The 25,332-nt window shown below is 41.2% G+C and overlaps 2 protein-coding genes across 2 annotated transcripts in view; one reads left to right on the forward strand and one right to left on the reverse strand.

Annotated features, from left to right (window-relative positions):
• Nucleotides 1-23,105, reverse strand: part of PPP2R2C (protein phosphatase 2 regulatory subunit Bgamma) — a 288,278-nt gene extending 265,173 nt beyond the window's left edge. Inside the window, 2 exon segments of the mRNA XM_084625989.1 lie at nucleotides 22,669-22,749; nucleotides 23,007-23,105. Of these exon segments, the coding sequence (XP_084482115.1) occupies nucleotides 22,669-22,749; nucleotides 23,007-23,022 (97 nt within the window). The 5' untranslated portion in view covers nucleotides 23,023-23,105.
• Nucleotides 23,013-25,332, forward strand: part of MAN2B2 (mannosidase alpha class 2B member 2) — a 63,759-nt gene continuing 61,439 nt past the window's right edge. Inside the window, exon 1 of the mRNA XM_084625984.1 lies at nucleotides 23,013-23,257. Coding sequence (XP_084482110.1) covers nucleotides 23,021-23,257 — 237 coding nt within the window. The 5' untranslated portion in view covers nucleotides 23,013-23,020. The remainder of the gene's footprint in view (nucleotides 23,258-25,332) is intronic.

Raw genomic sequence — 25,332 nt, forward strand, 5'->3', positions numbered from 1 at the left:
GGATGGATCACAGACTCAACATGAGTCAGCAATGCGATGCTATTGCAAGAAAAAGCAAAAGCAATTTTAGATTGCTTTAACAGAGGCATAGCATGCAAGTCACAGGAGGAGAGAGTACCGCTCTACTCGGCACTGGTTAGGCCTCAGCTGGAGTCATGTGTCCAATTTTGGCCATAAGTGTACAAAAAGGATGTAGAGAAACTGGAAAGGATAAAGAGGTGAGCGACAAATATGATCAAAGGGATGAAATGCATGCCACATGAGCAAACACTAAAGGAACTGAGTATGTTTAGTTTGGAAAAGAGGAGATTAAGGGGGATATCATAGAGGTCTTCAGATACTTGAAAGGCTGTCATAAAAAAGAAAGATGGAGAAAAGTTGTTCTCTTTTGCCACAAAGGGCTGTACAAGAGGCAATGGGTTCAAAAACTACAGCATAGCAGATTTAGCTTAAATCTCAGGAAAAACTTCCTAATTGTAAGAATAGTAGGACAATGTAATGGACTATCTTGAGAAGTTGTGGAAGCTTCTTCCTTGGAGGTTTTCAAAAGGAGGCTGGATAGCCATCATTCTTGGATGGTATAGACAACAAATCCTGCATCTTGGCAGGGGGTTAGACTAGATGACCCTTGCGGTCCCTTCTAACCTATAATTTGTAATTAAATACTTATGTGAACTTAGTGCTTTATATGAAAGCCCTGAACATTAAAGTAATCTGCTTTTTCAGAGATGGCTCAATTTTGCAGTGGTTGCAGGAAAAAAATTCCCTATCAGCCAGAAATAGTACAGCACAGGCAGGAGAAGTTTCCTACAGCAGCCTGCCAGTGTACCTCAACCCTGTCTGGGAAGGTGAGCACTTAAGGATCCAAGTGGAAGGCATTTCCATAGTCAGTCGTCTTTGGACTCTGCTAAGACTACTAACAACAAAGCCAACTGTGGTGGGAGTGGTTTAGTGGTGTGAAAACAGTCCGCTAGAAACTAGTCTAAGATCAAACTCATTTCATGCAGGCCACCAAAGCCATCAGATAGGAAAACCTTCACCACTCACCTTTACTTTTACAATGCTGACTGCTCATTTAAAAAAAAAAAATTATTGGTGGGATATTGTTGTACTGAGACATTTTTTTAAAATAAACTCTGAAGTATATGCCCCAATCCAATAGTGAATCATGACTATTCACCCCAATACAAGCTACAGATATCATAAGAACTATGTGAGCAGGCTGGAATGCATAAATCTTTATTTTTCCTGAAGGGTCTGTAATAGACCAATTTAAAGCCTCTGGATTGGAAGGCTTAAAGTAAATCCCACTATAAAGGTATATTCCACCTGGCTGAGTTCTGGAAAGCCAGTGAAAAAAATTTTTTTTTTCTGTGCCAAATGGCGTATATGAAATACTTACACGGCTAACATAGCAAGTTCCACCTCTTCACCTACTGCATTGACAGCAAAACCTGCCTTCACCAACCATTAAAGGGACTGGTAAACTTGGTCATCTGTTAATCAACCTTCTAATAGGCACAGAACAGCAACATACCCTATATGTTTAGTGTTACTTTTGGGTTCCTAAGGCATTAGCATGGCTGTCTATCAGAGTTTAAGATCCTATGTGGAGCTGCAGAGCTGTTTAGCTCCTTTACCCAGATGGCCAGACCAAATGGGTCTCATTGGCTCCAACTGAGGAGCAGAAAAAAAGTGAGTCTCTGAGCCAGAAGATTTCTAGAGAAAGAGTCAGGAGAAACCCAAGAGAGAGAGAGACAGGCTAAGGTTTATGGTTTTCGAGTACGGACCTGCTTTAGGGCTGTGTTAGATCAGTTAAGAAAAAAAGACAATGTACTGGAATGCTAAACTGTATTATACTGTTCAGCCATTGGTGGCATTATGTGTCATACATTATTTAAAAGTTCATAACAGCCATACCTTGCAGAGCATTCAAGAATCTTACGATGAACACAGCTCGTGTGTATAAGCAAGCTCTATAGTCAGTCCATATCTGGAACAGAAGCGTGACATGGTGTCAGGAGTAAACTAAGAACAGAAACAGAAGGAAAACTGCAACAAAGCTTGTGGACTGAAGGAACAAAACAAAAGTTACAAGATCTCATCAACATGCTACTCTTCAGTGCCCCAGAAAACTTCAGCATTGACAAACCTTCAGAACAAACGGAAACAATATTTTGCAAGATTTCAAATTGCAAACAAACTCCACAAAACCTGGAGATATACAGACAGCTTCTTTAATATATGCTATGGGGAAATCAGCCAGAGTATATCTTCAAATCTTTTGACTTGACTGAAGACCGTCATAAAGATTACTATGAAAGGGTTCTGGATACGTTTGATACATACTCAGAGAAATGTGATTTATAATATTTTCACCAGAGAATTCAAGAACCAGGGGCAATATTGAATATTTTAAATTCGCTCTGTGTACATTGGCTGTAAACGGCCATTTAGGAAATGCAAACTATGAAAACATCAGATGCACACTGCTTATTGGGTTCACAGATAAAACCCTGTCACAGCTGCTGCACCTGAGGAGCTATTCAAAAAACAAGGCAGTCTGAGCTGATGAGACAGCAACACCAGCAGCAAGTTGCCAAGCTTGAAAGACAAGACACTACCTGAGCAGTTGTTAACAGATGCAGCATGAGCGCTAAAAGTCATTACATTGAACCCGAGGCCAAAAAAAAAAAAAAAGCAGCGAGAGAGAGAAAGAGAACACGCTCAGGTTGAGATGGACAAATTCCAGCCTACATGCATAAGGGTATGGAAAAAAAAGTCATATCCCAAGATAGGATACACATCCAGCCAGAAGCAAACAGTGTAATAAATGCATGAAATATGGACTTTGGCAGCTGTTTGCCACTCCAAAGCAGTCAGGGAATTGATTCATATTACAGACAGACAATCCAGAGGCATTGTTTCCGGGATCTATCACTTTCGATAATACAGAGCCTGCCTGGAGAGTGAAACTGAATATTCATGGTAAGACTATTGGCTTTCAACATGACTCAGGAGCTGATGTCAGAGTCATTTTAGAGGGGACTTACAATCAGGTCCGGCCTTAGGGAAAATGGCACCCTGGGCAAACTTGTATTTTGGTACCCTTTGAGTCCGAGAACAGCAGCCTGGGGTGCAGGGCTCAAGGACCAGCTCCTGGCGTTGGAGCCTGGCTGAGCAGCACAGGGAAGAGTTTCTGAGCCCATGGGCTCCTCCGCACATATACTCCTGACCACCGAGCAGAAGGAGAGTGGGTGGGCAGCTACCTCCCATGCCTGCAGGAAGGGGGGTACTCAAGGACTAGCCCGCTGGCTCCTTAGGGGCAAGCCCTGCTGCCTTCACTTCCCCGCCAGGCTAGCAGCTCCAGGTGGCATCCCCCACTCCCTGCCCAGGGGCTCCAGCTCCGGGCTCGCCTGCACTCAGTGGCTTGGCAGTTCATAACCCCAGCACCTCTGGGCTCCTGACCAGCAGCCACCACTCTATGGCCACCCACCTCTGAAAGCAGCGCCAGAAGTAAGGGTGGCAATACACCATTCCATGCAACCCTTACTTCGGTGCTGCTGATGGCAGGGGCACTGCCTTCAGAGCTGGGTGCCTGGCAAGCAGCCACTGCTCTCCAGCTTGAGCCCCATTACAAATTAAGCACTTTCCGCATTCACTTCCATTCCGGCAGCCCCAGCCCACCAGCTTGTGGCACTCAGATCGCGCCCCCCTGACCACAGTGCCTGGGCAGTCCCCCACACTACTCACCCCTAGGGCCGGCACTGCTTACGATCACCTTTAAGCCCTCCCAAAGCTGAAGTCATCTGACATAGCTCTGACAAACCCTGGAGGTATTCTGAACTGCCTGGGCCAGTTCATCACAGAAACAACTTACAAAGACAAAACCTATGCATTCAGACTGTAAGTGATCCAAGGACCACAGATCAACAGCCTTTTCAGCTGCAGTGTGTCAGCCATGATGGGCCGAGTGAGAAAAGGTGGAAGAAGTCAATGGAATATTTGGGGATACTGGACTTTTGAAAGGAGATCCAGGACAAGTAACCTTAAGAGACAATACTGAATCATATATAGTGTCCATGCACCTCACAGGATTCCTATCCCATTATTTCATAAAGTAGACACTGAATTAAAGTGAATGGAGTGGAATGGCATAATCAAAAAAAGCTCTGAGCCAACAGCATGGTGTGCCCCAGTAGTACCAGTTATAAAGAAAAATGGAAAAATACAAATCTGTGTGGATCTTAAAAGACTGAATGAGGCAGTTGTGAGAGAAACATATATCCTCCCAACACTGCATGACTTCCTCCCCAAAGTGAAAGGAGCTACATATTCTCCAAGCTGGATGCCTTGAGTGGATTCTGGCAAATTCCTTTTGCCAAAAGGAGGTGCTAACATGACTACATTTATCACATGCTTTGGGAGATTTTGCTTTTGTAAATTACCTTTTGGGATTTCCAATGCACCTAAAATTATCCAAAGAAAGATGGCAGAATTGTTAAACACAAATGGAGGTGTAGTTTTCATGGATGATATTCTGATATATGGATCTTTGATGGAAGAACACAACAAAACCCTCAAAGTCCTAAGCCTTATCAGTTAGTCTGGAGCTAAATGAGGAAAAATGCATTTTCTGCCTACCTCAAAACAAATTTGTGTGACATGATGTTGCAGTGCACAAACAATTAACTGAGTCAAATGGACCCACGATTAAAGGCAACTGCATCATAATTCCAAATGAAATGAGAGAAGAAATCCTAAACCTCATCCATGAAGGACATCAAGGATTAACTAAATGCTACGAATGGGCCAACCAGCCAGTGTGTTGGTTGGGCACCAGCAAAGACAAAAATGTAGTCCAGCACAACTCCTGATGGGAAAACAACTCAGATTCTTTTCCAAAGTTGGAACAATAGTTGTATCTCTAAAGTGGCCAGACCTGAGGAGAGTAGTAAAATCATATAGAAAGGCTTTAAGACCTTACAAAAACACTCTTACAGCAGATGTCACACAGAGAACTGCCAGCTCTAGAACCTGGTGACTGTGCTCATGTCAAAATGGATGGAGAAAAATGGACAACTCCAGCTGTCATAAAGAAAAGGAATTCAGTACCCAGATCATAGATCGAGACTAACAGTGGAGAGTTCAGCAGAAACCATCAACATCTGCAGTTTGTTCTTCAGAAAAAACAAACAGATGGTAGATGAAGAACAAGGTGGTGACTAAGGATTCCATACCAACCACAGCTAGTCATTGGAACTAACAGACCACCAGATGACCAAGTTGTTATACACTCGGGTCATGTAATTAGAAAGCCAGCATGATTCAGAGACACTTAATAGACTGATACATAATGAACTTCAAAAACTGTGTGATAGTGAAAATATTGTAAATGGTAGGAATGTAAAACTTAAAGGGGGAGATGTAGTGGAATGTATACTGTATTATACCATTCGGCCACTAGGAGGCACTGTGTTAAAATACCTTATTTAAACTTACAACATCCATAGTTGGCAGATCATTAAAGGATCTTATGATGAACACATCTGATGTGTATAAGCAAGTTTGGCAGCCAGTTCATATCTGATACAGGAACATGACAGGCAAACTCTAGGAAGGGGCTGAATTTTATCTGTAACCTAGTGGCTGTGCACAATATGAGAGCAGAGCGGGGATCTCTCCCATTTACAAGGAGATTGGGGAAAGGCCACTCGGATTAAGCAGTCTTCCTTCAGTATACTGTATCCATAAAAAGTAAATATGAGATGTAAATGCACACAACTCTGGAAATTAAAATTTATGGTTCTCCCAGCAACGGTACCTCACACCCTGGTGCACATGAAACATTTTGTATTACTGTGTTGGATATGAGCTTTTATGCTTTCACAGGTGACAGAAATGTAGCTGAATTATGGTTGCTGCGGGAACCAAATCTTTGAATTTTTTACTTTTGTGTTAAGATCTCAACTGAAATGTCACATGAATGTGTGTGTGTGTGTGTGTGTGTGTGTTCGCGCTTGCAGCTCTTCTTTATGAAAAAATAAGGAAAAGAAAGACTTGGCATGTTTCTGGCTATAAGCAGTTATTTAACTATGTAGCCCTTGAATTAAAACTGTGGCTTTCAGAATACAGGGCTCCAAATACTCTCTTCTACGCACACAAGCAAGAGAAGAATCAAGGACCTGTATAACCTGTGCTCTGAAAGAGTCCAGGGTCCCCTAGAAATTACAGCAGGAGATTATATATTCAAAAACTATATCAGGCATACGTGCATACAGCAAAAGTAAGATTACATGGACAACCTTAAACTTTGGCACCTCCTGACTTTTGAGTGTTCAGCTTTGTAACCTCAGCGTTCTATTCCCAATTGTTCTTTAGTGTTCTGTATGTGAGGGCATGTTTATGTGTTACACACACTCTTTAGTAATCCTTATTTATATGTATCATAGTACAGCCAAAGGGCCCCAGTCAGTCTCAGGATTCTGCACTATATGAACACCTAGGAAGACATACCCCAATGACTACAGAAAACAGAAATCTTCAATATAAATGAAGGTTACGGGATAATCTGGAGCCTCATCTAAGTAAGAGGGGGCTCATGCTTTTACTGGGGATCTTCTCTGGTGGGAGGCGGCCTTCCTCATGGTGGACTCAAGGACCAAAGTAAGCTCTGGGGCCAGTTTCCAGTCCCCTGTCCCAACATATTGCTTTTGGCAATATGTTACTCCATTGCAAACTTGTATGGTTTTTTGTCAAAGGGGAGTTCCTCTGACCATACGTTAACCACACAGCATACAGATAACTGCATATTTTGGATTTACCACTTACATACCTATTATGCTGAGAGAATCAGCGGATAACATTGTACATGCCAACTCCATTAGTACAGTCCATTTAAAACACAATAAAATTCATTGTTTTGATACACAAGTGGGTGACTCTAGAATTGTCAATCTATGCACCACATTTTTAAAGTATTAGTTTCATTCTATACCTGAACAAATCACAGGTCTGCAACGTTACTGAGACATAATGTCAGATTCCAGTACCCTGCATGGAGATGAGATCAGGAAGGTCTCATATTCTCCAATAGAGGATAAAAGTTGGAGAGACTCTATGGCAAGAGAAGCTAAATCAGACAAGACAGGAATCATAGAATATCAGGGTTGGAAGGGATCTCAGGAGGTCATCTAGTCCAACCCCCTGCTCAAAGCAGGGCCAATCCCCAACTAAATCATCCCAGCCAGGGCTTAGTCAAGCCTGACCTTAAAAACTTCTAAGGAAGGAGATTCCACCACCTCCCTAGGTAACGCATTCCAGTTTTCACAACCCTCCTAGTGAAAAAGTTTTTCCTAATATCCAACCTAAACCTCCCTCACTGCAACTTGAGACCATTACTCCTCATTCTGTCATCCACTACCACTGAGAACAGTCTAAATCCATCCTCTTTGGAACCCCCTTTCAGGTAGTTGAAAGGAGCTATCAAATCCCACCTCATTCTTCTCTTCCGCAGACTAAACAATCCCAGTTCCCTCAGCATCTCCTCATAAGTCATTTTGTTGCCCTCCACTGGATATTTTCCAATTTTTCCACATCCTTCTTGTAGTGTGGGGCCCAAAACTGGACACAGTACTCCAGATGAGGCCTCACCAATGTCAAATAGAGGGGAACGATCACGTCCCTCGATCTGCTGGCAATGCCCCTACATATATACATCCCAAAATGCCGTTGGCCTTCTTGGCAACAAGGGCACACTGCTGATTCATATCCAGCTTCTCGTCCACTGTAACCCCTAGGTCCATTTGTGAAGAACTGCTGTCTAGCCATTCGGTCCCTAGTCTGCAGCGGTGCATGGGATTCTTCCTTTGTAAGTGCAGGATTCTGCACTTGTCCTTGTTGAACCTCATCAGATTTCTTTTGGCCCAATTCTCTAATTTGTCTAGGTTCCTCTGTATCCTATCCCTACCCTCCAGCATATCTACCTCTCCTCCCAGTTTAGTGTTGTCAGCAAACTTGCTGAGGGTGCAATCCACATCATCCTCCAAATCATTAATGAAGACATTGGACAAAACCGGCCCAAGGACCGACCCTTGGGGCACTCCACTTGATACCGGCTGCCAACTAGACATGGAGCCATTGATCACTACCCGTTGAGCCCGACACTCTAGCCAGCTTTCTATCTTGCAGAGAAGTCTTGCAGAGAAAATCCTTAGTAACAGCAACTCAGGAAGAAGCTCATAGTAAGATTTATGTCTGTTGCTTTTAAATTAAGAATAAAGGAAAACACACCTTAGGAGCATAACTCACGGATACTAAGCCTGCATGTTGAAAGCAATCCAGATTTCAAAGTTTAAAACAATCAGTTTTCTTTATGAATCATGTAAAATGAAAGGAGTTCAAGTTTTTAATGTGTCAAACTGTAAGTGTAACCCACACATCTCCTGAGTGTTGTGTTCTGTCCCATCTAGTAGCACTGAGACCACTTAGAGAAAATTATGAGTCTGTTCTTCAGCCTTAGCTAACAAACAGTTGGCTTTTAGCTCATGCGGTAGGGGCTCCTGCATTTAGATTCCAAAGGTCCCAGGTTTGATCCTGACCGGGATCTGTCGGTGTTACACAAGCACATGAAAATGGAAATTTAGCTCAAACTGGAGATGGCTTTGGATTTTAAATGGATTACAGTGTCTTCTCTGCATAGTATTATGAGTGAATCCAGCCTAGTGCTTCTTGCAGATAAAACAATCACATGGTATTTTTAAAGCAAAAATCTGTTTTCAAATGGGAGGTTTCTAATGTCTGAACAAATGGTACATGTGCTGGGGCACCCTGGGAATTGAACAGAGCCATCTGGGCAGCAAATCTGGAACTTCCCCCATGCTCCTGGCCTCCAAATTAAAATTTACAAAAATCCAGAAGGTCACTCAGTCATCCATATTTAATAAGAAACCTTCAAGCAAAAGGAATGACACTCCAGCCAGTAGAGTTTCAGGTAATTAGAATTTTCTTCTTGCTTTCAAGGAGTCATTTGAGCCCACTCATTCCAGAAGAAATTACTCTCAATTTTAAGTGAAGGAAGTTGAATACGCTTCACACCTCCCAAATGAATTTTGGATTATTTTAGCTCTAAGTGTTCTAGAAGATAGCATTAATATATGGTAATTCATTATGGCTGTTGTTTGAAATGGAAAAAGCACCTCACTAACAATACAATTATGCTAAACAATTTTTACAACTCCCTTTTGAAAAAGTTGTGCCCTCCATAGGAATAAAACTTCAAATCACTGATTCCCCTTTAGCCTCTAGATGTAATGGCCTCCAAACTGAATAGATCATCTTTAACTGCAACACCAACATGGTTTCAACTGAGGTAGTGGCACAGTGTCTTACATAACACTCCCAAAAATTCTTGTGAAAGTTACAAACGAAATAGAATGAGAAACATTGAGGGTGTTAGTATCTGCTGCAATCATTCCGATGGTCACTTCTGTTCACTGTGACGTGAGCCAATATAAAATGTGCTTGCACATAAATTCTGAAATAATAGCTGGATATAATTTTATTGCATTCTGAAAAGAAATTGTATTAAACTGAAAAATCAAGAACATATAAAGTGATCCTCAAATATAAATTGCCTTTACAGATCTTGTGTTGGGTTTGCCTATTTAAAACATACATTAAATAGATATCTCAAACAAGATCCTAATTAGCGTGTGTACATACACACACCGACTAGCATCTCGTTTTATTTCATATGCTGATACACATAGGCTTCCTGGAGGAAGCAATAATCAAACATATGTTACTATCTTGATTTTAGTAAGGCTTTTGATGCAGTCCTACATGACACTGTCATAAGCAAACCAGAGAAATGTGATAGAGGACGTTACTATACGGTGGGGTTGAAAGACGGTACTAAGAGAATAATCATCAATGGTATGCTGTGAAATTGGGAGGGCATATCTAGTGTGGTCCCCCAGGGGACAGTCCTGGGTCTGGTACTATTCAATATTTTTTATTAATGATGTGGACAATGGAGTGAAGAATATGCTTAACAAATCTGGGAATGACTCCAAGCTGGGAGGGATAGCAAGCATTTTGAAGGACATGATTAGAATTCAAAATAATCTTCACAAATTGAAGAACTGATCTGAATTCAACAAGATAAAATTTAATAAAGACAAATGTAAAATACTTCACTTAGGAAGGAAAAATCAAATGCACAACTACAAAATGGGGAATAACTGGCTCGGTGGTAATGCGGCTGAAAAGGATCTGGGGGGGAAGGGGTGACAGTGGATCACAGACTGAAAGAGAGTCAACAATGTCATGCAGCTGTGAAAAAGGCTAATATTCTGGGATGTAAAAAGAAGTAAATCCGATTAATCTGCAGCAAGGGAGATTTAGGTTAGATATTAGGAAAGTTTTCTAACTATAAGGGTAGTTAAGCTCCTGAATAGTGGAAACCACATCAGTGGAGGTTTTTAAGAACAAGCTGGACAAACACCTGTCAGGGATGGTCTAGATTTACTTGGTCCTGCCCCAGCGCAGGGGGCTGGACTTGATGATTTCTCGAGGTCCCTTTCAGTGCTACATTTCTATGATTCTATGAAAATGATCTAATTTTAGTTTCTTTGATGAAAAAATCAGACAAGCATAAGTACACAAGCGTGTATGATACACACACACACAATTTTCAAATGAAAGAATGCTAGAGTGTGTAATTAAAAATAAGATACACAATTCTTCACTTTGGTACATTTGAACTGGGAAGTGTTGCAAGTGAATTAACCTTAAAAAAATTTTACATTGAAAAGCTTTACAAAAGCCTGGCAGATTGAAGATATGCCTTGAGGTCACATAAAGATATCACACGCAGACATGAAATAGAATCCACTGGTACACCCCACAAAGGCAAAATCTTACTTGGAGATTTACTAATTGGAAATCTGAAGTAACTCAACAGCAGGAATCTACCACATGCGGTGGTACTCAGTCAATGTTGATAGCTACTGTAATATTTTATTCCCACATTTTAATGGTACTGCTGCAATTCAGGTACTTACACTATCCTGTACTTATCTCCGTAAAAAGAAAGCTCCAGAAAACAAAGCATTCTGCCAGACCAAAAAAAAAAAGAAACTAAACCCACCTGATTTGTGAGGACTGTAATTGCTTTATAAAGATTAACTGATCAGCCATAGTGCTGCATCAACTATTAATAAGATATGTCTGACAATGAAGAACCCACTGGTAGGTACTAATACTTTGATAGGATTTATCACTATAGCATTCGGCTCTCGATCAATAGGTTAATAAATAATAATAATAATAATTAATAATCTCACTAAGAAACAGCATGCACTCAGGTAAACAAAATACACAAGAACATAGCTTATCCACAATTTTTGAAAACTGAATAAGAATGGTTGGTCTCTCTCCACCACTAACCAAAGATTTAATAGCAGATGCTGTAGTGAGGTTTCCTACTATTAAGATTTCCTTAATTTTACTATATTTGCAACACCTTTACTAATATATTATGAAGAGTTATAATAAAAAAAGTTAAACTACAGTTGTCAGATGAATAAAGTACACAGTGAGATACATTATCCTTCTCTACTTAAGGTGAAATATACCCCAGGTGCAAGGAACAACCCACAAAATTCTATGCATGTCAAGGGGAGGGGGGAGCCAGCATGAGGCTAAATAAGCCACTTATGCCCCATATTTGGATTCCATGGATGAGTATCAGATGTCACAAAACATGCCCTGCATGCTACAGAAAGGGTCTTGACATCACTCCTACATAGGCTGGCCTGGATGTGGCCAAGTTCCCATTCGTCCTCAAGATCCATGTTTACAATGGCATGAACACAAGGGTCAGCAGCCACTAGACCAGACCAAGACTTTATATATTTGCCATTGGAAGATGAACATTGATACCAAAAACACCCAAATAAAGGAATAAGTCTCTGAAGATAAACTCATGAAAGGGTTTAGAAAATGACCTTTTTGCTCAGATTGCTAGTAATTTATAAGGTAGCTCCCTCTTCTGGCTTATTATTTAATGACTTGGTGAACACCACAGTTACTTGAATTATATAATACGCAGAGCTGAAATAGAAAGTAACATCTTTCCTCCATTTCTGGTCAGGTACTATCAAGTGCTCATACTGGGATTATAAGAGCTGCTCATCATTATTTCATGTAAGGGATTTAAGTACAATATATCTGAGTAGCACACTAAGACAGACAAGATGAAGGTGACTGACTCTCATGCATAACTCACTCTCACTGCAGAAAGAGTTTTTTTCATAATACAGTATAAATATTAAAAAACAGCAGGAGTATCACAACTGCTTTAAATCCCTGTGCAATTTGCTCCCCAGAAAACAACTGATAAATAGATATGAAGGTGGCTTTACCATTTGTACCCATATAAACTGCATTAAACTTGTGATTTCTTGAGTTCCCATTTACAGAATTACTTATTGGAAATTTAAAGTCCTGAAGTGCAGAACTGTACTACATACTCTGGTCCTTTCAGTTGTATTAGTTCATTCAATACTCTCACATTTAAAGGATATCCTGGGATACCACACTCTGAGGAAAATTCTGATCCCCTTCTCAGCAATGCAGAGGGGGTCTCAGGCAGCAGATTCCAGGCAATTTTTCAGCACATAAAAAACAGAATTTGGAGGGGACAACCAATGTGCACTTGCCCTATACAGACCCCAGCTCCTGGGGAGCCCTAGATGATTACATAGACCTGGCTTTCGGGTGGACAGTGAGATGGGAGGGGTTGGGCAAGTGGTGGTGATTCTGCTGCTGCATCCACAGGCCACAGCCCTCACCTAGATAAGAGTACAGGCCTCATATTTGCTCTAGTGGCCATGGAGTAGCTCCCACAGCCTCTCGATGGCCCAGGAGGAAGATTCATTAATACACAACTCGATCCTCAGGCGGAGTGCCTATTCCTAGAACGTGGAATTTTCCTGCTCCCAGTATTTATCTTCAGGGGAAGTAAAATAAGATTAAATAAGATTACATTAAACATGTGGGACTAAAACTTGGCCCCACTGAAGTCACTGATTTCTCAGTTTATTAATGTATTACTTATAACAAAAGCAGTGTTTGTCGCTAGTTATAACACATGTATACACACAGAAGCAGATCTCCCTATTAAACTGTGGGCTAGATATTCAAAAGGTTGCAAGCCTCAAAATGCTGTGATTTTGGCTGACTAATATATGTATATTAGAGAAACAAGGCGGGTGAGGTTATATCTTGTATGGGACCAAATTCTATTGGTGAAAGAGGCAAGCTTTCAAGTTACATGGAGCTTTTTATCAGGACCTAAAGAGCAGCTCTGTGTAGCTCAAAAGCTTGCCTCCTTCACCAACAGAAGTTGTTCCAATAAAAGATATTACCTCACTCACCTTGTCTCCCTAACATTTTGGGACCAACACAGCTACAAAACTGCAAATAATATACATAGAATCAGATCCACAATTTTCAGAAAAGTTACAGCAGGATGCTTCTCCGCAGGATGCAGCTGGAGGAGCATCCAAGGAAAGTTTTACTATCCAAGCACAGATAAAAGCATAACCCCCAGGAGTTGTGGAGGCAGAGGTGAGTAGATCACGTGGAGCATTGAGCCTTGGCCACCGGGAGGGAGGAGAGAGAGGGGAAAGATCCAAGCACTGCTGTGCAGGCACCTGCTGCAGATGGGGTTGGAAGTCCCACTCTGGCAGACCTTGTAAGAATCAACAGAGTAAGGATCTGCAGACCTTAGCAGAGTGAAGAGAATTGACTGGGAGAGGCAAGAAGAGGGCAGGCTGGAGCTGGGGAGTTGGCACTGCCCTAAGTCTGAAGCCTGGAAACGAGGCTGGTTGGGTAACCACATCTGGTACTGAACCATGGAATGGTACTGCCAGAGCCTAGGGAACAAAGACTAACTAGAGGCTGGAGCCAAGAAGCAATGACTAGTTGAGGAACCACATCTAGAACCCAAGAAGCTGAGGGACTTGGGTACTCCAAGAGCCTGGAAGCTAGCTAAACAACCATAGCTACTTGGGCAGGGAGGCAGGAATTCTTTGCATGCCTGGTAAAAGTTTCCTCAAGCTTGTCTGAACAGTGCACAGTGCTTTTTATGTCAAGCAGCAAGAGCCCAACATGTTTAATCAGAGATTTACAAAACAAAAAGGAAATCACAAAATAAAATACTTTAAGTTACAATTGCTAAGTGCCATTTTAGAGGAAAATATATAATGAAACTCATCCATTAAATAATTGCCGTTAGAAACTGAGAAAAAGGTTCTATAAACCATTCTGATACCAATCATAGCACCCAATTCCTGCGCGTGTGCGCACCCACCATTAAGCTTAACAGTTCTCAACAATCAGCATCCAAACAATCTTAACTCTTTCACTCCAAGAAAACACTACAAGTGTAAATAAGCCAAAACAATCCATTAATCCTTAAGCTTTCTCTCATGACTGGTATATAAACTATTTAATACCATACTCTTTTACAATGTTTGTATGAATAAGTTCTGGTCTTTCACACAACCACACATAATCCATAAAGATTTAAATGAAAGTTCTTTCAAAACCCATCAACATATAAACACAACCAACTAGTAATCTTTTCTTACTGAGAAAAATGGTTCCATACAGCCCTAATAGACATATCATTTAAGAAAGCTATCCTATGACTATAAACTAAATATAACTTAGTTCAGATCATAAAACTATGCCTGTTACATTAAAACAAACTATATTTAAATTAACCTCAGATTTGATACTACAGAACGAATAGGAATATATTCAATTATCCAAAGTCATCATGTAAAAAAAAAAAAAGATATATAAGGCCCTGGTCTAACACAGCCAAATGAAGGGTCACATATCTAGGAAAGAGAAGAAAGGGAGCCCTGTATCCTGGAAAGCAATGACCTTGAAAAGACCATAGGGGTCACAGTAGTTAAACAATTAAACATGATGATGATAAGCCAGGGTGATGCTTTAGCTAAGAGGGTGAACATGATCCTTGTGTGTATAAGCTGGAAAATATGAAGTAGGAGCATGGGGAGGTAATATTACTTCTGTGCATGGCATTAATGAGACTATTACTGGAATACCGTGTCCAATTCTGATGTCCACACTTCAAAAACTATGTTTAAAAAATTGGAAAGGATTCAGAAATGAGGTGCAAGTATGATTTATGGTCTGGAAAACATGTAGTATACTGAGAGACTAAAGATGCTCAACCTATTTAGTTTATTCAAGAGAAGATTACAAGTCTAAAAGTACCTACATGGGGAAAAGATTTCTGATTTATTTTCATGTTGGTTATTCAGGGCTTGATTTACCCCTGCTTTACTGCAGTTTTATGCTGATAGAACTCCATTGATTTCCATGGAATGACACTGATATAAAACTAGAGTGGTGAATCAAGCCCAAGGTTATTTAATTTAGGTCTTGTTTTGTTGTTTTTGAGAGAAAGCTATGGCAAAGAAATGGGTCTTGCAACTATACTTGAAGGTGATGAAATTCAAGTTAATTAACTCCCTCACGTCTTCTAATCCCCTCAGATGGCATACTTCCCACACACATTCTTATAACCAAATTCTACATAGTAGCACATTTCACAATATAGAAAAGTACTGTAGTCTATCAAGTACTATTTCTCCACAGAGTGGAAAGGCTGTAAGAGCATGCATGAAGTTAACATGCTAGTTAGTGTCTATAAATCAAGTGGCACCCATGTCAGTAGTGCTGCTTCCAATTCCTTAAATAAATAAAGTTTCAAGACTGGGGAGCAGAAAATTCACATTGTAAGCAGATTTCAAGTTGTAGGTGCCTAAGGTGTTCACTTTAATGTTGATGACTTCAAAACACACATTTTAGTTAACAGTTCCTTTAAGCAAATTACTACTACATTGAATTTAAAGCCATATGCAACTTATACGAAAGCTAACAGTTTACTGTAAATCAAAGACTAAGAGTTCATTGTTTAGAAATATTATAAAGCAAAGCTTATATTTTTATATGGAGGTAGGGTGGTCTAGAATTTACAGCAAGAGACTGGAGTAGAGTCCTAGGTTCTGTTCCTGGCTCTGCTAATAACTTATGTGATCTTGGGAAGGTGATTCAGAGCAGTGGTTCTCAACCAGGAATCCGGGGGCCCCTAGGGGGCCACAAGCAGGTTTCAGGGGGTCCACCAAGCAGGACTGGCATTAGACTTGCTGGGGTCCAGGTCAGAAAGCCGAAGCCCCACCTCATGAGCCTGAACCCTGGGGTCCTGAGCTCCACCACCCGGGGTTGAAGCCAAAGCCTGAGCCACTTAGCTTCATGGGAGCCCCTGTGGTATGGGGTCCCAGGCAACTGCCCTGCTTGCTACCCCGTAACGTTGACCCTGGCTTTTATATGCAGAATACCAGTTGTTGTGCCACAGGTAGGCCGTGGAGTTTTTATAGCATGTTGGGGAGGCCTCAGAAAGAAAAAGGTTGAGAACCCCTGATTTAGAGCCTGATTTTCAGAAAGTGCCGAGTACTTACAACTATGTCAATAATAATTGGGGGTGCTTAGCACCTCTGAAAATCAGGCCCTTTATCTCTGTGTCTCAGTTCATCCATTTGTAAATAGGATATAACCATACCTCTCCCCACACAGCTTTTTGAGGCTTTAAATTAAACTAATTTAGTATGCATAAAATTCTTTGGGATCCTTGGAAGAAAAACAGAATGTAAGTGCGAAATACATTTTATTCATGCTAGGTAGAAATAATATCTGAAATAGGATTTTTGTTTCAACACAGCAAGACTAAATCAAACATGATTATCTTTGCTTTGATTGTTGTGTTTAACTTACTGTGCTCTGCATTTTAAATATTCGCTTCTGTTTTCTGTTATGCAAATGAACATTTTTCATCTCATTTACATCTATTTTTGATAAAGAACAATTTTCATCCCTAATCTAAAAGAAATGTCACTGTACACAATTCTGGAATCTAATTGATGGAGCACCACAAGGAATTTGCATGCATTCAAAAGTACCTGAAGCAAGTAGTGCCTAGAAACCACATTGATTGATAGAATATAAATATAGAGATAGATATGTGTGCATTTACTGTGGTGTCTAGTATTGTAGATAAGGCCTAAATCATCATCAGCTGGTGTAGATACATTGATGCAAACCCTAGTACACACAGATAAGCCACTAGGTCCACAAATGCAGTTTCAAGCAGGAATTTCCAACCTATGAGTATAAGAAGTGTTTCAGCCTCCCTCTGAGGCAGAAAGAAGTAGGGATCGGAACAGCGAGGACCTGCAGGAAAAATTCTAGGAGCAGCCTAGAAGCTTATATTGTGGTCGTTGTTATTTAAATTCCTATTCACGGCACACTTCAGGAAAGGGAAAAGTTTGGTCTTTATCCAGAGTTCTTATACTTTGCTTGTAACAAGGATAGAATCCCACCTGTTATAGTGATGCCCCCTTGTAAGGATTATATGCACCTCTGCAAAGAATACAGATTAGATTACTGTATGTGTCCCTAGATATGAGTACCGTTTAGTGGAAAAAGCGTAATCTAAAAAATGGAAAAAAGAGTATGTGCCAAATTCATCTCAAAAGTAAACACACTGAAGTGAATAGATTTACAATGCTAGGTGTTAATTTGGCCCTATAAGTATAATTTGTTTGGTCAAATTAAGTTTGTATTCCTTGGTTTCCTGCTCTTGTCCTAGCAAGTCACCTCTCTGAAGTTCATCTAGCCTCCATGATGAGTAAGAACCACAGAAAGATGTACGAGAGAGCTTTCATTTTAAGTCATTGGTCAAAACTGGATTCACGATATCATCACTGATGGCAGAATGGGATTCTTTGTTCCTATATTGAATATTTATGATCTTCTTATTCTTAAGGAATGAGTAAGTCTGGTTCTAGTTCCCGGTCAGTGAATTGGCCTTGTTTGAATCTAATTTATTTAATATTTACTTTTGGGTTTTCAGTAATTTAAATGTTTTCTTTAACACTGAGCTCAAGATAGGCCTTGTTAGCAAGTTAATTGAAAAAAATAGCACTGAACGATCTCTGAAGAAGTGGTGTTTTACCCATGAAAGCTTATGCCCAAATAAATCGGTCAGTCTTTAAAGTGCCACCAGACTCCTTGTTGTTTTTGTGGATACAGACTAACACTGCTATCCCCTGATACATAGCACTGAACATACATTTCGTTCTGTCCTGTACAGCGTATGATAACCCACTAATCAGAATTACATTAATCTAAGTAGGTTTGATACTCATGGATACACAATATGCAAAACCTTCGTTTTCAGGCCCGTAAGATTGCTTTGTACAGTTCTAACTCATCCAAACTTTTCTTTTTAAATCAAGGAAATGCTAAGTTATGACAAGTCTCCAACATTACATGCTGCCTAGGCATTATGATAAATGCTTTCAATCACATACAATATTGTAGTGGGTTTCTTTGGTATTTTCCACTCTTGTAGGTTGAGAAAATATCAAAGAAACCCACCACAGTAGCATTTAGCTTTAAAAAAAAGGGAACTACACAAAGTTGAGAAAACCAATTAAACTGAAGTTAAAAGGAACAGTCACAAGACTGAAATGTCTGCAAGCTGCATGGAAACTATTTAAAAAACAACATACATACCCCATATAAATAAAAATAAAAAAAAAAACAGTAAAAGGACCAACAATATGTCACCATGGCTAAACCACAGAGTTAAAGCGGTGGTTAGAGACAAAAAGACATCCTTTAAAAACTGCAAGTCAAATCTTGACATGGAAAATAGAAAGGAGCATAAACTCTGACAAGTGTAAAAATATAATTAGATAGGCCAAAAAATAATCTGAAGAGCAACTAGCAAAAGACACAAAAAAACAGTAGCAAAGTTTTTTTTTTTTTTTTTTTAAGTACATCAGAAGTAGAAAGGCTTCCAAACAATCAGTGGGGCCACTGGACAATCAAGGAGCTAAACGAGCACTCAAAGAGGACAAAGCCATTGGGTAGAAACTAAATGAATTCTTTGAATCCATCTTTACTGCAAAGGATGTGAGGGAGATTCCCACACTTCAGCCATTCTTTTTAGGTGACAAATCCAAGGAACTGTCCCAGACTGAGGTGTCAATAGAAGAGGTTTTGGAACAAATTAAAAAATTAAACAGTAATAAGTCATCAAGAGCAGATGGTATTCACTCAAGAGTTCTGAAGTAACTCAAATATGAAATTGCAGAACTTCTAACTGTGGTATGTAACCTATTGCTTAAATCAGCCTCTGTACCAGATGACTGGAGGATAACTAATGGAAACCATTTTTTTTTTTAAAAAAAAGCTTCAGAAGATACCAGCCTATAACTGCCAGGATAAACCTAACTTCAGGACCAGGCAAATCAGTAGACACACAGATTAACATGATGATACGTTGGGGAAGAGTTAACACAGCTTTTGTAAAGGGAAATCATACCTCACCAGTGTATTAGAATTATTTGAGTGAGTTAACAAGCATGTGGACAAGGGTGATCCAGTTGATATAGAATACTTGGATCTTCAGAAAGCCTTTGACAAATTCCTACATCAAAGTCTCTTAAGAAAACTAAGCAGTCATGAAAGAAGAGGGAAGATCCTCTCATGGATCAGTAACTGGTTAAAAGATAGGAAGCAAAAGATAAGAATAAATGGTCCATTTTCAGAATGGAGAGGGGTAAACTGTAGGATCCCCTAAGGATCTGTTCTGGGACCTGTGTTGTTCAACATATTCATAAATAATCTAGAAAAAGGAATAAATAATAAGGTAACCAAATTTGCAGATGATACTATATTACTCAGGATAGCTTTGGATTTAACTAACTGCAAAGAGTTATAAAGGGATCTCACAAAACTGGGTGACTGGAAGACAAAATAGCTCATGAAATTCAGTGTTGGTAAGTGCAAAGTCATGCACATTGGAAAAAAAATCCAACTGGATATACAAAAGGATGGGATCTAAATTACCTGTTACCACTCAGGAAAGACCTTGGAGTCATAGTGGACAGTTCTCTGAAAGCATCTGCTCAGTGTGCAGTGGCAGTCAAAAATCTCACAGTGTTAGGAATCATTAGTAGGGCCCTACCAAATTCCTGGTCCATTTTGGTCAATATCATGGTCATAGGATTTTTAAAATAGTAAATTTCATGATTTCACCTGTTTAAATCTGAAATGTCACAGGGTTGTAATTCTAGGGGTCCTGACCCAAAAAGGAGTTGTGGAGGGGGTCGCAGGGTTATTGCGGGAGGGGTTGCGGTACAGCTACCCTTACTTCTGCGCCACTGCTGGCGGGGGCACTACTTTCAGAGCTGGGCAGCTGGAGAGCGGCGGCTGCTGGCCGGGAGCCCAGCACTGAAGGCAGAGCCACCGCCAGCAGCAGGGCAGAAGTAAGGCTGGCATGGTATGGCATTGCCACCCTTACTTCTGCGCTGCTGCTGGAAAGGTGCTGCCTTCAGAGCTGATTGCCCAGCCAACATATGCCACTCCCCCGCTGCACAGCTCTGAAGGCAGTGCAGAAGAAAGAATGGCAATACCATGACCCCCCCCTAAAATAACCTTGCAACCCCCCTGCAGCTCACTTTAGCGTCAGGACCCCCAATTTGAGATACACTGGTCTCCCCCATGAAATCTGTATAGTATAGTATAGTATAGTATAGAGTAAAAGCACACAAAAGACCAGATTTTATGGTCTTTTTTTCATGAAAAATTTTTTCATGACATTTTTCATGGCCGTGAATTTGGTAGGGGCCAAATCATTAGGGAAACAAATAGATAATAAGACAAAAAATATCTTAATGCCTCTATATAAATCCATGGTACACAACACACATCCAATACTGCATGCAATTCTGATCACCTCATCTCAAAAAAAGATACATTAAAATTGGAAAATGCACATGGAAGGGCAACAAAAACTATTATGGAGTATGGAACAGCTTCCATACAATAAGTGATTAGAAAGACTGGGACTGTTCAGCTTAGAAAAGAGACAACTAAGGGGGGACATAATCGAGGTCTATAAAATCATGAATGGTGTGGAGAAAATGAATAAGGAAGTGTTATTTATCCCATCCCATAAGCCAAGAACTAGGGTCACCTAATGAAATTAATAGTCTGCAAACAAAAAAACAAACAAAAGGAAGTAGGGTACTTCTTTAGACAATGCACAGTCATTGTGGAACTCATTGCCAGGGGACACTGTGATTGCCAAAAGTATCACTGGGCTTAAAAAAGAATTAGATAAGTTAATGGAGGATAGGTCCATCAATTGCTACTAGAGAAAATGGTCGGGATGCAACCCATGCTCTGAGTGTCCCTGAACTTCTGACTGGAAGAAGCTGGGACTTGATGACAGGGGATGGATCACTTGATAATTGTCCTGTTCTGTTCTTTCCCTCTGCATGATCTGCACTGATCACTGTCAGAAAACAAGATACTGGACTAGATGGACCATTTGTCTGACCCAATATGTCCACTCTTATGTTCACATTCTCTCCCAGCAACCATTTCCATCTCCAAATATTTTCATCAGATCTGGGCTGCTGAGCTGTTCACAAAAAACCTGTATCTATATTGTGAACAACATCATCTTCTGATTAACCAACCTCTAGCAGAAGAGATAGGAAAAAACAAAAACCTAAAACCAACTTGTAAAATCCACCGTGGAACTTAAGCTATGGTGGTATAAGTTTAGCAGAGAAAAGTACACATAGCCCACAGCCATTACCAATTTTTTATTCACTACTAAAATGCTGAATCTAAATCCCACCTGGAAGCATATCCACTTTGCAAATCCAAATGGCAGAATACAGGGCAAAAACTCTCCTGATCGGTCATACAGGCAGCAAATGCAGAATCCTAAGAAATCCATGCCACAAATCATCATGTTAAGGCCCTTATTTCATATTATTCACATTCCACTGAAAAATCAATGCCGCCACTGAAACATACTCCTTGGTAGCATATTTAAAAACACTTTGTAGCATGCAGGCTGACATTTGTTTTGGGTTTTTTTTACATTGTTGCATATTCAAAATCATATGTAATAAAATTATTTCTTCTTACACACAAAGGGAGGCTATTTTGTATTTGGTCACTCATACCATAAACAAATACATTCCAGATTACCTCCCATTCCTCTTTCAGTGTTGAAAAGAAAAATTAAAATGTTACAACGAGATATTGCAAGGCCTCACTCAAATCAGTAGTCTATTGATTTCAAGGGTTAATCCAGTCAGTAAAGGATGACAAGCTGGGCCCTTAGTTACCAAACCAGATGCTTCCTAACAAAACAAAAAAAGAGTTGAAACATTTTCCAAGGCCTCTATGTATTCCAACGATGCAAAATGTTAGAATCCACCCACGGCTAACAAAAAACAGTAACATTTCTCCATCTCTGTGTGTGACACATTCAGAAATGTATACTTCACATCTTTCCAAACCAGTCTACAGCTCTTAGGTTGCCTCTTTCTCCATCATTACAGCAGGGTTCCCCTCATCTAGACATGGCTGAGTTTAAGTCAATTAAATAGGATACACATGCCCAGAGAGCTCTGTTGTTGTAGGGCATGGATTCTGCAGAGACCAAACATCATCTGTTCAAGCATCGCTTACCTTCGGAGACCTCAAACTGTGCTGTTCCATTGAGCTGATACAGGCACCAATCAACTGCATCCTCCCCAGGGGGGCAGCCAACTAGTCAAACAAGCAAAGCCACAGTCAATAACTGTGCAGCTCACACGTTAGTGCTCCCTACAGCAGGCCGAGGAGAGGAAAGAGGGAGGAAGGCTGGGGAGGAGGCCAGAAGAAAAGGGAAAGAGGAGTGAAGCGGGGGAGGGAACAGAGAAAGGGGAGCAGGTGGGGCAGAGCAAGGAGAGGGGAGGAAGGAGGGAGAGGGGAAGAGGAGAGATGGCTGAGAGGTGCCTGGGGGAAGGGAGAACGTTTCTAAATACCCTGCTTTTGGGACATGTGTGTTGCCCTCCCTCCGAGAGACGCCCGGAACTGCTCTTTGCTTTGCTCTCGCTGCCAAGCGCTCGGGGCGCCTCCTCCTTCTCCCGGCGGAGCGGGTGGTGCTTGCCGCCAGCGCAGGCTGACTTGGGGCGCCCAGAAGAGGCTCCGCCCGGAGCTCCTGGAGAAGGCGGTGGCGCCGGCGCAGCCTCCCCACGGCACTGGGCACGGAGAGGCCGCAAAGCAGCCCCAACAGGTGTGAGTGGAGTCCGAGCCCGGAAGGGGGATTGGCCCGGGCACGGGGCTGCACCTCAGAGCGGCCGAACCCGGGGGCGGAGGCTGCATGCTGGCCAGGGGGCTGCAGGAATGTACTGGGGGGAGGCGGGGCCGTGTCAAGGTGTGTGGACGTGGGCGTGTCAGAGCGGGCCGCATCCACCAGGCTGCCGGGGGTCAGCCCTAGGCATGAAGCCAACATCCTGAGTTACCTCAAGCCCGTTTCTGGGTATGGCCTCACTGAGGGATTTTTTAAACTGAACGTAATTGGTTGCCAAGTAATATGTTATTCTGGGCACGCCACAAACATCTGCCCTAGGACCCGTCAGGTAAAAAGCACAAAGGCTTGAGAAGCATCCAGACTACCAGGTGCAGAAGGTTTCAGAGTAACAGCCGTGTTAGTCTGTATTCGCAAAAAGAAAAGGAGGACTTGTGGCACCTTAGAGACTAACCAATTTATTTGAGCATGAGCTTTCGTGAGCTACAGCTCATCTATCTAGAGTTAACTGGTGACCAGTCAAATCAAATTACTCTAGTGTAGACAGGGGTTCTGGAACAATTTGTATAGTGAGAGCTATTGAACCAGATGGTAAACCCTGTATATGATGGGAACCACTTCAAGCCAGGGGGTGCGGTAGCACCGCTAGTTCCAGCCTATGAGTGTAGGCAAGGCAATTTTCATGGACACACAACACCTGCACAAGAGGAGCCTAGGAACTTACATTCACACCCTGCTGCCTGCTACCTTCCTGTGTTTTAGGATTGCAGAGGTGATAATTGCCCATTTCATTCTCAATGGTCTCCTACAACATGTGAACCCCTGATGCTCGCAAACTGTCCCACCTTGTATTTAGCTTGGGCACTCTGGTTACCTTCCCCAGACTTGAGGAAGAGATCTATCTGTGAAGCTCAAAAACATGTCCCTTCCATCAGAAGAAGTTAATCCAATTAAAAGATAAGGAGTACTTGTGGCACCTTAGAGACTAACCAATTTATTAGAGCGTAAGCCTTCATGAGCTACAGCTCACAGCTCACGAAAGCTTATGCTCTAATAAATTGGTTAGTCTCTAAGGTGCCACAAGTACTCCTTTTCTTTTTGCGAATACAGACTAACACGGCTGTTACTCTGAAACCTGCAATTAAAAGATATTACCCTGCCCACCTTGTCAGTTTTCATAGAGGAAATCCTGAGCTGTGAGGTTCAGATTTGAATCTGGGCCTCCCTTAAGTATCAAGGAGAAGGGATGTAGGATTTCAGGTCAAGCCCATATCTGGCTTCATGAATGCATGATGTATGATCACTATGAAAAACAAGACCATTACCATTTGCAGGTAGAATTGACTTTACTGCAGCATTCAAAGTATTCCTAGTCTTGGACCATTCCGCAAATATGATGAGTAAGTGCCGCAAATACCACAGTAATTGTCAGGTTATAATGGGGACCTCTCTATGTTATGTGTCACTGTCATATATATGTATGCACACGTGCTGGTTGCATGGGAATGTTTTTGTACACTCATTACATTGTCAGATTACAGTAAACCACACACTGTAAATTTCTATATTCCTGCATACACATACACTAAAAACACTTCTGGGGAAAAATTAGAAGTACATAAAATGTTCTGTTCACCAGGAGGTTTTCTTGGCATATGATTTAGTACTAAGATTCTGAGTTCTTAGTGTACAGCTGGCAGCAGCATCTTGCTGAAGTACTCACCTTTCTAGGTGACCTTATGTCAGAGGCCCTCATTTTGTATGGAAGTATGGTGAGACCAGTGTTCCTTGCATGGGCAAATGATAAAAGTCACAAACGTATAGTACAGAGAGAATATTACCAGCCCATACTGGGGAACTGAAGGCCAGCCACAGAAAAAAGTATCAATCTTGCCTGGTTGTGGCATAATCACACTGGGCTCGCCTCCAGTTTTTGCCAGTTGTGCAGCAGTTTATGTGGCTTGGAATAAACATTTTCTTCTGTACATTTTCTGCTTGACATGCTTAGTCTCACCCAGCTAGCCATGCCCATTGTCCTATCCACATTTCTATGTGGTCTT

This window comes from Lepidochelys olivacea, assembly GCF_965140295.1.
Source record: "Lepidochelys olivacea isolate rLepOli2 genome assembly, chromosome: 4".
Classification (NCBI taxonomy): Eukaryota; Metazoa; Chordata; order Testudines; family Cheloniidae; genus Lepidochelys; species Lepidochelys olivacea.